The 13077-nt window shown below is 36.4% G+C and overlaps 1 protein-coding gene across 1 annotated transcript; it reads right to left on the reverse strand.

Annotated features, from left to right (window-relative positions):
* Positions 1–1859: 1859 nt before the first annotated feature.
* Positions 1860–12527, reverse strand: LOC127808291 (transmembrane emp24 domain-containing protein p24delta3-like). Its single transcript, XM_052346765.1, has 4 exons — positions 12103–12527; positions 3487–3699; positions 3302–3378; positions 1860–2314 (listed from the first exon to the last, which is right to left on the reverse strand). Exons 1-4 carry the CDS (start codon positions 12352–12354, stop codon positions 2170–2172), a joined length of 687 nt encoding a protein of 228 aa, XP_052202725.1. The 5' UTR covers positions 12355–12527; the 3' UTR covers positions 1860–2169.
* Positions 12528–13077: the final 550 nt, after the last annotated feature.

Here is a 13077-nt window from a genome sequence, read left to right on the forward strand (position 1 = left end):
ATTATGTAAAGTCTTTAAGCGAATTTGGTCAATCTTATAACTAAACCTTCGGGTAGGAAGTTGATAAGTGAAATATTGAGGGGATAAGTGAAATATCGAGGGGAATGAGACTAAAGCTAATACAGGAAATTAACAAATGATGCTAACCTGACTCGTATAATGACAATCCCATTAATTATGTTCATATAGGTAATAACAAGTTATTGGTTAATCTAGTAAAGTAAACCACTATTATCTTGGTCTTCCTATGGTGCGCATAATGTTAAACTATAATAAAAAGAGTGACTGAGTTAAGTTTTTAAAGAATTCTATATTCTTTATGAATATTATATAAATTATAATATACACTTGATAGAATCACCTTTATGAATATGGAGTAGGGCGTTCCTATGAGATTTATGGCAAAATCTCTAGAGCACTCATGAACTAACGAGCCCGTGCATGGCTTATTAACACAAAAACCATGTTGAACAACAACAATTGTGGTAGTATAGTATGGTCGATGAGAATCATTACTTACAAAAAAAGAGAGAGAGAAAGAGTTTTTGGTTCATAAAAGTTATAAACTTTATTAATAATGCTCTTCTAGTCTTTTAAATATACGAGGGATTGTTGTGTAAAACGAGATATTTCAAAAAAACTAACAATCCCAAATTTCTAAGAGAAGAACTTTTAAAACACTTTATATTGAGTGATCCACTTTGTAAACTCGAGACAAGGAAAAAAGAAGTATGGGCTCATGCGCACGTGAAAAGGGCTAACCGGAAGCAACACCCCCCCCTCCCGCGGCGGCGGCGCGCCATATTTCATGAGGCCACAGACAAGCCCAGATCTTGTTTTTTGGCAGAGTTTTGAACCTTAATAGCTATTAGTTGCAGAATTTTGAAATCATCTTTAACAGCTACCCGTTACAACCTTTAAATTCAATCTTAATTCTATAGCTGTTGTACTCTTTAAATTCAGAGATATTACAGCCCTTAAAATATAGTTGTTGTGTCTTTATTCCTTGGTCACGAGCCATCTGCAAACCTATAAAATACCCTTTTATATGTAGCTTCCAATATACACATCCAACAAACTTATTCTTCCATCAGCCCTCTGCTGTTCATTTTCGCTATTGGTTCTAAAAAAAAAATTAAATTAAATTGTTCTGTTGTTCCTACTTTTGACATTTCTTGAGAGGTAGTTGATTCAACCTTTTGCAACTAGAGGGTGAAATTTACCTTGAAGGGCAGTGTTATACACGTTTCAAGCAGATTATTCTATTCTATAATTTTAACACACACAACTTTATTATCATTATTAAATAATATATACCCTTATATCAATCTGTATTTTGCACCATGTAGATAAAATAGCCATTTTTGGTACTTTTCTCTCCTAATCAAACAAGCTCCGACTATAATTACGCATTATCTTTCTATTTTCTCATATCATATAATTATGCATTATTTTATTTCCTTATATATCATTTTTTTTTATAGAAAGTGAGAAAAGTATTAAAGAATAAGGATAATATATAGTGTAACCTTACGCTAAAGCCAGCAAAAAGCTGCTTACAGAACACAAACACATACTCCGAAAACAGCCCAAACAACAATCAGAATATTCTAACACAAATACAACAAAAACTAGGATGAACCACAAGCAAACAAGAGCAAAGCCAGTTTTTCTTGTTTTCCTTTCTTAGTATTCAAAAAAGTAAAATAATAGCTTTGTTAGAATGCAATTCATCATCCATGGAAACAAACAACATTTCAAAATCAATCTCAGCAATTTCAAGTACTCACCTTCATTTAGGAAAACCAAATTGCAGTCTTCACAAAAAAAAAAAAGCAGCAAGGAAATGACATCAGAAATTAACCCATAAATCAGCAGTGAGCAGTCCAAAATCCAAATTTGGTTCCAAACAGACCCTCACATTGGTGGGCGTACAGATACAGTTGTTTGGAGGCAAAGAAACTGAAGAGAACAACAAAGAAATTCCTCCCCATCACAATCTACCGGATGCAAGAGGAAAATGTGGCTTAGAAGTTAAATCATCTTCTGTTGCAGCTACAATCACTGATCCCTTTTCTCAAGTAGTAACACTATGGTGCTGGTCAAGCAAGGATTAACAGAAATATTCTGTTTTTAACTCTCATGAAAAGAATTATTAGAATGTAACAGCTAGATGAGTTTTTTCTTTCTGAAGAAGCGCTTCAAGTGCCATGACTGCAAAACTGAAGCAATGATGCAGACGCCAAGGGACATTATACTGAACCAAGCCACTCTAGCATTGGCCGTTTCACTGACTTCCCTCAATTCTGCTTCCCTGCATTAACATCCAAGAAAAGAGTATGTTCGATGGTAAACAACGCTGGTTGAAAGAATTATCCATGTTTCTTATTTGAAATGTTCTATAGATCTAAAGCTAATTACAAACTCATATTCATATTCCAGGTTTTGTTTGATAGCAAAGTAAAAGTTGGAGCTCTGATCACTTAGGACCAAAATCATAAAGCAACCCCAGCTTATGATATGTTACGTCTATTAGAACTCATAGTGAATTAGAAAACGGGAAGAAAAAACTGTCCCCGTAATGAATGGACGGGTTCACTCCTCTCTGGCAGTTTTCTTTTATATTACCCTTATTCAAAAAGAAAAAACAAAAATAGTACTCAAAATTGAAATGAAGATATCCAATACTTCAAAATTGTCCAGTAGCCCCATAATTAAAGTAACTGCAAATTGGCATTTTGAAAGGTTAAGCAAGGTAACACAAAGGACGAGAGGGCTTTGTTTGGAAGAGAGTTGGTTGTGTAATTGAATGAAAAATATTTTCTTCTCCTTTGGGAGAGTATGGGATAGTAAGTAATTTAAAATGTTTCTCCTTGTTTGAGAAAGCAATGAAAATGGATGGAATGAAACAATATTAAAAAGCAAATGACGATTAATACTCATTCAATGAAAGATGGAATGTTTTAAGTCAAAGACAATTTTAACTTAAAAAAAAACTATTAAAGTTAATATTTTCAGAACACAAAATTAAGTTTTCCATCCATTCTCCCCTAACTTGGGGGAACAGAAATAGGCCTTTGGAGAAAAATGGATGGGGAGTGTTTTCATCTACTCCATTCCATTATTATTGTCTCTCCCAAACAAGGGGAAACATCTTCCATCCATTTCCATTCCATCCTCCTCTCCCAAACGCACTGGAACTCCCAGAGAAGAGTCATCTAACATGGTATATACGGGACATATCAACAGTAGGGGCATCCTAGAATAAGTGCTTTTACTGACAGAAACGAAAATGCCTTACCTGTTCTTGAGATGAATTAAATTTTCATGGATGTCTTCAACTGCTCCTTCAAGTTTTGTCAATTCAAATTCAATACTCTACACAAGCATACAATATTAGGAAGTTGGGCAAAGAAAATAAAAGTAAATTAGGTTCCATTTAGAAACTAAGAGGGGGGAGGGGGATGAAGCATTGATGTAGCTTACCTCGATGGTTGATTTCGTTGCAACTGTTTCCCACTCCTTGGCAGCAATTCCAATTCGCCATTCAAGACTAACAGTTACATTGTGGTCACCTTGGAGTTTACTGCCCACCCAGAAACATGCCACATAGCTGCCAGACTCTTTTGTTGTAAATGCAAATTGACCATGAGTCACATTTTCTTGGTGATGCAGATTGTTTCCGTAGGGTGATGTTACCTAAATAGTATGCATGATGCTTATGTTATAGTTTGTGGGAACAAAAATATGCAGTGTTATGGATTCTTGTCCAGAGAGGGATGCTTTATTCCCAGTGTTAGAAGTGTTCCACAAAATCTTAGCCTTGGAGACAATGCTATTGTTATTTCTTATTTAACCTTAACCTTTCTCCAAAGTGCAGGTCTCTACCTCTTACAATAATTATTTGTCCATATCTGAAGTAAATACTAAATGCATTTTCTGTCTTTGATGATCAAACAAACATTTACCTACAACAAGTAATCTTCCTAATTCTTCAAGCCAATTTCACCATGTCTACTAACTATGCTTCCATGCATCTTATGATGTATATGAGAAAATCTCAAATTTATCTGCTAGTTCATACCTAAGTTCCTTGGTGTCAATAAGATGTTGCGTCTTTTTCCTAGTAGGTATCTAAAAATTGTAACAGTCCAAATGAACAACCTACCTTTGCCACTCCAGCAGAACTCTCTCTCTCTCTCTCTTGCAAACCATAATAAGATAAATTCAAGCAGACACAAAAGTAAGATATTGGATGGTTTCAAGCCAGACCTAATTGATACCTCTCCTAATTACATTCTGATGTTAGTAGATTCCTATTTATGTTCATGTTTATTTTAGTATAGCCATGTTTAGATTCCTATATTACCTTCATGTCCTATAGCACAACTAATTATCATAAGTCTGAGATAGAGGTGAAGAAAATAAGAAACCTTCAAATTTCTAAAGATTATTAGGCTTTAACAATAGGCCTTTTAACCCCATAGACATGGCTAATTATTTGAAGAAGGTTTGTCGACCAATTTGGTTGGGGATAAATGATGTTTTTGAACTAGTCTCCTTCAAAATATTGATATATAAACAATTTGGACAAATATTTATAAAGGAATAAGAAATGTCTATGCATATTCTTTCATTGAACTCGTTATGTTAAACAAGGATGAACAATTAAACCATTATCTCTCTTGCACCGCCCTTTGCAGGGTCTAATATACCTATGAAAATGCCACAAGGATTTTTGTTCAAAAAGCCACTTAGATTTTATTAATAGGCATTACTTTTATATTTGCTTTTGGTGTTATTTTTAGGTATTGTTATAACTCTGCAACAGTTTCAAGTTGATCTCATTCTTTCTTTTTTTTTTTTTTTTTTTTTTTTTTGGGGGGGGGGGGAGATTGTCTACGCCAATAAAATCTCATCTTAAACTTGACCTGGGATACATTACATGGCAATTTGAATCACTGACAACTTGACAAGTGGCATCTCAAGTGGTTTCTCATGATGAGGATTACACTTCCACTAAGAAAAAGTTTTGAACAAAGCAAAGAACTTATTAGTGGCTTATGTTGGTTATTAATAGTTCCCCCCTCCAAAAAAAAAAAAAAAAAAACCCTAACCCCTAACCCCCGAGTTATTATGAGATACTTGTATTTTATTAAATACGTATCTTATCACATAATAGCATTGTACAGAGGGTATACTATGGTAGTAACGGTAAGGTTACTCATTGTGACCAAAGGTCACAGGTCAAAGTTGTGGAAGCAACATCTCTATAAAAAAGCAACAAAAAGGTTGTATACAAATACGACCTCACTAGCCCTTGCAAAGTAGGAAGCCCCACGGCAATTATCTCACAATTATCAATCAAACACCCTCTTTATGTTATTTCCATCTAGCACTAGGCGTAATAATAACTTAGCCTAAGAATAGAAATAAGTTAACCCTTTAGATTTGTGTAACTTTCATATTTCTCTTTATATTCCATCTCTTGTTCTTACTCTTAGTTTTTTGCCATATACCTAGAATCCAAGAAAATCCTGAAATATGGCAATTGAACTTTAACCAGGATTGCTTGATTTCAGATTTTTTTTTTTTGAGGGGTGGGGGAACTAAACAAAAAACTACTTTTTGTGAACGCATTGCACAACTTGTGTTTTTACTTTTTTTTATCCAATGCTGGCATTGTTTGACAAAACTAACCATCTGGAAATAAGAATCATAGGAGTTCCATCTGAAGTGCTTTCTTAGCTTCTTAAAATAAAATGGTTAAGATCAGGGAATCTCTTCATTTGTACTGGTCATAAAATGGTTGTTGCATCGCTCCTTTAACCTTACTGGCATCTCTACTTGCCCAAAAAAAAACCTTACTGGCATCTCAAGTTTGACATAGAGAATGAATAAGGAAAGAAAACTTTTTGACTAGCATTAAATTTCTTGTTCCTTTCCGTATGGCAATCAATTCCGTCTTAGATGAATATCTCGTAAAAATAAGTTTTCAAATTGATTTTCAGTGTTTTTTCTAATTTCCAGATCTCTCCACTCATCCTCAGCTGCATAGACACAGTGATCTATTGATTCCATCTTTTGCCTAAGGGAAGTTTAAACAAGTACCAGCTTACAATCAATTCCAAGATTTATCTGGATGCATAACTGTTGAGTCGGGTTTCCCTCCTAGTTGGAGGATGGCCCAATAATGGTTGACACGTTTCATATTCTTTTACTAATATGTTTATTTCACTGGACTAAAATACCCTTAATGAATTAGGGTTTTTTTTTAGCCTCTTACAGTATAAAATTCGTGCATAACAGGTGGGAAAAACAGAAGAAAAAGGGCAAACTTCTGGGATAAATTCAGATTTTCGTTCTTGCCTGCGCAGCTGTGATCATACAGCCGATCAGATGGTCGTTTGTGCTCCAATTGATCTGAAATTTTGAGGATATGTTTGAGACTCCTGTTCTAGGATTTGACGGTGAAGATTTGATTTAGTGGCTGGGATCCTTGAGAATCGAGCCATTTTTATTCTGGTTTGTGGTTTGGCTCGGATTTTTGTTTTTGCTTGCATAGGAGTGATCGAACAGGCGATCAGACAATCTACTCTGGTCTGATTGAGCTGAAATTTGGAGGGTACGTTCTAGACTCGTGGTTCTAAGATTTGGACGGTGAAGATATGTTTTGGACGCCGAGATCCATGGGAATCGAGTTGTCTTCGTACTGCCTCCTGGTTCGATTTGTTCTTCATTATCTCTTTAGTTATTTTATTGATTTGAGATAAAATTGATTCTATTTTGTCGCTTGTCTCTTGTGACTCTTGAGAAAATTTTGTAATTCGGATTTGGTGATATTAGTGGAACTTTTGGGTGAACTTCGGTCTCGTGGTTTTTATTCCTCACATTGAGGGGATTTTCCACGTAAATTGGTTGTCTATGTTACTTTTGTGATTACATTTGGTATTTGGCTAGTTGTTTTGTTTCCTCACAAGTTTTCACAAGAAGGGATTTAGTATATTGATCCCAACAAGTAGTATCAGAGCTTTGGTTCAAATTTTTCTGTTTGCTTGTGTTAAACTATGGAAACAAATACTAGTCGAATGATTAGTTCTAATGGTTCAAATTATCATCTATGGAAAGGTAAGATGGAAGATCTTTTTTATGTGAAAAATTACTATTTACCTGTGTTTGCCAAAGAGAAACCCGCTGATAAATCTGACGTTGAATGGACTTTGCTACATCGCCAAGTGTGTGGTTGATTAGACAATGGGTGGATGATAATGTATTAAACCATGTTAGTAGTGAGACTCATGCTCGCAGGGGCGGATGCATGCGTGAACTGCCCTGGGCCTCACAATTAAAAATATTTTTTTAATATTAAAATTATTTTTTAATATAAAAATTAATTTTTTAATGTAAAAAATAATAAATTTTACTAATAATTCAGTAAAAAAAAATTCTAGCCCACCCCAAAATTTGTGATGTGTAATCTAATACCTCAAAAAAAAAATTTAGCCTCCCTCTACATAGATTTCTGGATCCGCCCCTGCATGCTCGTTCTTTGTGGTTGAAGCTAGAGCAATTGTATGCTCAGAAGACTGGAAATCATAAGTTGTTCCTGATCAAGAAGATAATTGATTTGAAATATGTAGAAGGGACACCAATGTCAGATCACTTGAATGTGTTTCAAGAATTGTTCAGTCAATTGTCTAGTATGAGAATCAAATTTGATGATGAGACTCAAGGTCTATGACTTCTTAGTACACTACCGGATTCTTGAGAGACATTTAGAATGTCACTTTCTAACTCCGCTCCAAATGATGTTATCTCCATGAACTTAGCAAAGAGCAACGTTCTAAATGAGGAAATGAGAAAAATGTCGCAAGCTAGTTCCTCACAATCTGATGTTCTGGTTACTAAGTCAAGGGGGAGGAGTTTGAATTGGGATTCAAAAAGAAGTAATAGTAAAAGTTGAGGCAAGTCAAACAAGTTTGCCAATGTAGAATGTTACCACTGCCATAAAAAGAGGCACATTAAAAAGAACTGTTAGAAGCTGAAGAGAGATAGCAAAAATGGAAAAGGAAAGAATCAGAGAGATAATGAGGAACGAGTGGCAGCCACTACCAAAGAGTTTCTTGTTGTTCTTGATGAAAATATTGTGAATCTTGCATGCCATGAGAGCAATTGAGTCATTGATAGTGGAGCCTCTATTCATGCTACATTGAGACGGGAATTCTTTGGTACATTCAGGTAATTTCAATTCCGTCAAGATGGGTAATGATGGTATGGCTAGTATTGTTGGCATGGGTGATGTTTGCTTAGAAACTAGTAATGGTACTAGACTTGGGATTGCAAATCCTTCAAGTGGGTAAGCTTGAAGGTAGTGGAGTAGACGAGTACCGAACCACTATATATCTTGTGTGCAATTGTTCTTTAGCTTTTACTTATCATTATTGCTTATTGCACATGTTATCATAAGATTTGTTATCAAAGGCTAAAATAGTTTTCTTGAGTATAAACTTATACACATACACACAAAACATATCTTTGATATACAAATATCTTTGGTATACTCTTATTCATGTATATCATCTTTACCAAAGATCATTAGTTTGAAATACAAGTCAAAAGATTTTGAACTAAGCAAAACAATGAAGTAGATTTCGAAACTAGCTATAACAGTAAGGTATATTTCGAAACACATATAGTAGGTTTCGAAACCTACTTAATAGAAAAGTTTATTTCGAAACATATAGCTTATATTTCGAAACCTAGTGTTCTACCAACAATCAAAGTTTTAAATTATTGAAAATCTACCTAATCCCAATTCACCCCCCCTCTTGGAATATATTTGCCATCATTAGGAACCAACACCTTCACATGCAAATTTACCAAAATCGTTTTGGGGCGAGGCTTTGAGCACTAAAGCACATGTGTTGAATTTGTCATCGAGCATGCCCTTACAAAGTGATGTTCCAGATAGGGTTTGGACAAGTAAGGATGTTTCCTATGGTCACTTAAAGGTCTTTAGGTGTAAGGCATTTGTTCAAATTCTTAAAGATGAGAAGTCCAAGCTTGAGGTAAAGTCTCGACATTGTGTGTTCATTGGCTATGGTCAGGATGAATTCGGGTACAAGTTTTATGATCCGGTTGATAAGAAACTCATCAGGAGTAGAGATGTTATGTTCATTGAAGATCATACCATTCAAGATATTGATAAATCTGAAAAATTAGTTCAGAATAGAGATGATTTGGTTGATTTAGAGATAGTTCCTCCTATATCTATTTAGGGTCAAGTTGAGGATGACGTTCAGATTGATTCATCTAGTACAGATGCTCCTGCACAGGTTGATGATGGCATTGGTAATGATGATCAGGTTGAGACACCAACTACCGAGGACCCTTCTCCAGTTAGAAGATCTACGAGAGATCAAAGACCATCTACGAGATATGATCCTAGTGAGTATGTGTTACTTACTAAAGGGGGAGAATCGGAAAGCTTTGATGAAGCTTTGGAAGATGAACACAAGGAAGAGTGATGGAAAGCCATGGAAGATGAGATGGATTCTTTGTACAAGAACCACACGTTCGAGTTAGTAAAGTTGCCTGAGGGAAAAAAGGCTTTGCAAAACAAGTGGGTGTACAGGATTAAGCATGAAGTGCATAGTTTGCTACCTCGATATAAGGCTAGATTAGTTGTTAAGGGATTTAGCCAGAAGAAGGGAGTTGATTTTGATGAGATTTTTTCCCCTGTTGTGAAGATGTCTTCCATTCGCATTGTTCTTGGTTTAGCTGCTAGTCTTGATTTAGAGGTTGAGCGAATGGATGTAAAGACAACCCTTATGGTGATTTAGAGGAAGAGATTTACATGGTACAACCAGAAGACTGGCTTTGTTAAAGAGGAAAGGAAGGATTATGTGTGTCATTTGAAGAAAAGTCTTTATGGGTTGAAACAGGCACCGAGACAATGGAATAAGAAGTTTGAATCAATTATGAGGAGCAAAGGTATAAGAAGACCACTTCAAACCATTGTGTGTTTATGCAGAAGTTCTCTGACGATGATTTTATCATCTTGTTGCTCTATGTTGATGATATGTTGATTGTGGAAAAGAACTTAATCAAAATTGTGCAGTTGAAGAAACAACACAGTAAGTCTTTTGCTATGAAAGATTTGGGACCTGCGAAATAAATTCTTGGTAGAAGAATTGTTTGAGATCGAAAAGAAAAAACATTATCTTTGTCACAGAAGAAGTACACAGAAAAGGTGCTTCAGAGGTTCCATATGGGAAAAGAAAATACATTATCTTGGTATAGTTAGTCGTTTTCTTTCTAATCTGGGAAGAGAGCGTTGGAATGTCGTTAAGTGGATTTTGAGATATCTGCGTAGGACATCTGGGTTACGTCTTACCTTTGGGGGTAAGAAATCATTATTGGTCAATTACACCGATGTTGATATGGCTGGAGATGTTGATTCTCGAAAACCTACTTTAGGGTACTTGGTAAAATTTGCAAGTGGAGATGTGGTATGGTAATCCATGTGTTACAAAAGTGTGTTACACTTACGACTACTAAGGCAGAATTCATTGTAGCTACAGAGGCATGCAAAGAGTTGTTGTGGATGAAGAAAAATCTTAAGGAGCTCAGTTTCAAGCAAGATCGTTATGTATTATTTTGTGATAGTCAGAGTGCTATTCACCTTAGCAAGAATCCGACATTTCATTCAAAGTCAAAACATATTGATGTTTTAAGTACCAAGGCTTTGGAACTTAAAAAAGTTCACACAATTGATAATGGAGCTGATATGTTGACAAAAGCATTACATAAGAAGAAACTTGAGACTTGTCGATCAATCGTCAGGATGGCGATCTCCTCCAACTAGTCGTGAAGGGGGAGATTTGTTGGGTCGAGTTTCCCTCCTAGTTGGAGGATGGCCCGATAATGGCTAGGGCGTTTCATAAAAGAATAGCTCGGTTTCTTTTACTAATATCTTTATTTCACAGGACTAAAATATCCTTAATGAATTAGGAGTTTTTTTAGCCTCTTAAGAGTATAAAATTCATGCATAACAGGTGGGGAAAACAAAATAAAAGAACAAAAGAAAAACGACAAACTTTTGGGAGAAATTCAGATTTTCGTTCTTACCTGTGCAGCTCTGACCAAACAACCGATCAGATGGTCGTTTGTGTTCCGATTGATCTGAAATTTTGATAGTATGTTCGAAACTCCTTTTTCTATGATCTAGGCAGTGGAGATTTGATTTAGTGGTCGGGGTCCTTGAGAATCGAGCCATTTTCATTCTGGTTTGTGGTTTGGCTCGAATTTTTATTTTTGTTTGCACAGCGATGATCAAACAGGCGATCAGGCAATCTACTCTGGTCTGATTGAGCTGAAATTTGGAGGGTACGTTCTGGACTCGTGGTTCTAATACCTAGACGGTGAAGATCTGTTTTGGACGTCGGGATCCTTGGGAATTGAGCCATCTTCGTACTGCCTCCTAGTTCGGTCTATTCTTCATTATCTCTTTAGTTATTTTATTGATTTGAGATAAGATTGATTCTGTTTTGTTTTTTGCCTCTTATGATTATTGAGAAGATTTTGTAATCCGGATTTAATGATATTAGTGGAACTTTTTGGTGGACTTAGGTCTCGTGGTTTTTACTCATCACATTGAGTGAGTTTTTCACGTAAATTTGTTATCACCTTTACTTTTGTGATTGCTCTTGATATTTGGTTAGTTATTTTGTTTTCTCACAATTTTTCACAAGAAGGGATTTGATATATTGATCCCAACAATAACTACTCCGCCAAAAATCACAAGAAGGGATTTGATATATTGATCCCAACAATAACTACTCCGCCAAAAATCATTCGCTGTCTAGGAATGATCCTAGCTTCCCATTTTCTAACCAATAAACAAATTACTCATTAGGCAAGAAAATTGCCAATACAGAGCAGTGTTCTCATAGATAATAGTATCAAGTCAAGTCCAAATAAATCTAAGCCGTCGGAAAATGAAAATGACTTGCACTGAATTAATGAATCAATCAATTACGAAATTGACGGAATCTGCAGAAAGTAAGCAACCAAATTCCGAGTTGTCAAGGATGAACTTACTCTGGCGGAGATGGTGGGGATGTCGGAACGTTCATGCGAATTGTCGTTGATGACGTCGTAGTCAGCGAGAACGACGACGTTGCTCCGGATCTCCTCCGACAAGCACTTGGTTCCGGAACTTGGTAGCTTCAACCAGATGGCCTGAGCTGGAAGAGGAAGAAGAAGAAGATGACTCGCCAAGCAGCAACACATCACCGCCGCCAGCAACCGCCGCAGCAGCGCCGGAACTCCAGCCATCACAGCTTCCGCCATTCAGCTTTCAGATATATACATTCACATATATGTAATGTTGCGAAATAGATGAACTGGAAGCTTGTGGAGGGATGCGAAGATCTTCAAAAGCTCAGTCGGATCTCCTCCTTTCCTCTCCCCCGAGGGAGCCATGGCCGTAGATGACGACCACATGCCAGAGACACAGCGTGGCAGCACGCGCTGACGATCGATTGGTCGTGAACTTTGTATACTTCGGAAAGTGTCGTAATTAATTTTAAAAAATTAAATAATTAAAAAATTATCAAAACTAAAAAAAATATGAATGAGTATTTAATTGAATTTAACCTTATTATTTTGGAGGTTAAATGCCCACTGGCGAGTAGAGTACCTGCGCGTGGAGGACGAATTCCGGGCATTGGTAGCTCAATGTTCGGTTTATGATCTCCAATTATATATTACCACGTGCAACGCGTGGTCATGGGATGCATACCCACGCTTCTTCTTACCAATCTCGCGAGCGGGCTTTTGAAACCAGAGTTCATTTCGGGTTGGGCCAAGCAAGATTTGGGTCACCAAGATGGACCCGAATTGACGGGCCCCGTTTTTGAGCCATCCATGGATCAGCCCGCCCGGCCTGCCCCATCTACAATCCCATGGTGTCCAAGGCCTTGTTTGGTACCACGCAACAAACCAATATTTATTATGAGGTGATACCACAACATCGTGTTGATATGGTATTATAATTCAATGATATGATATGTT

The sequence above is a fragment of the Diospyros lotus genome, chromosome 8, assembly GCF_014633365.1.
Source record: "Diospyros lotus cultivar Yz01 chromosome 8, ASM1463336v1, whole genome shotgun sequence".
Lineage (NCBI taxonomy): Eukaryota > Viridiplantae > Streptophyta > Magnoliopsida > Ericales > Ebenaceae > Diospyros > Diospyros lotus.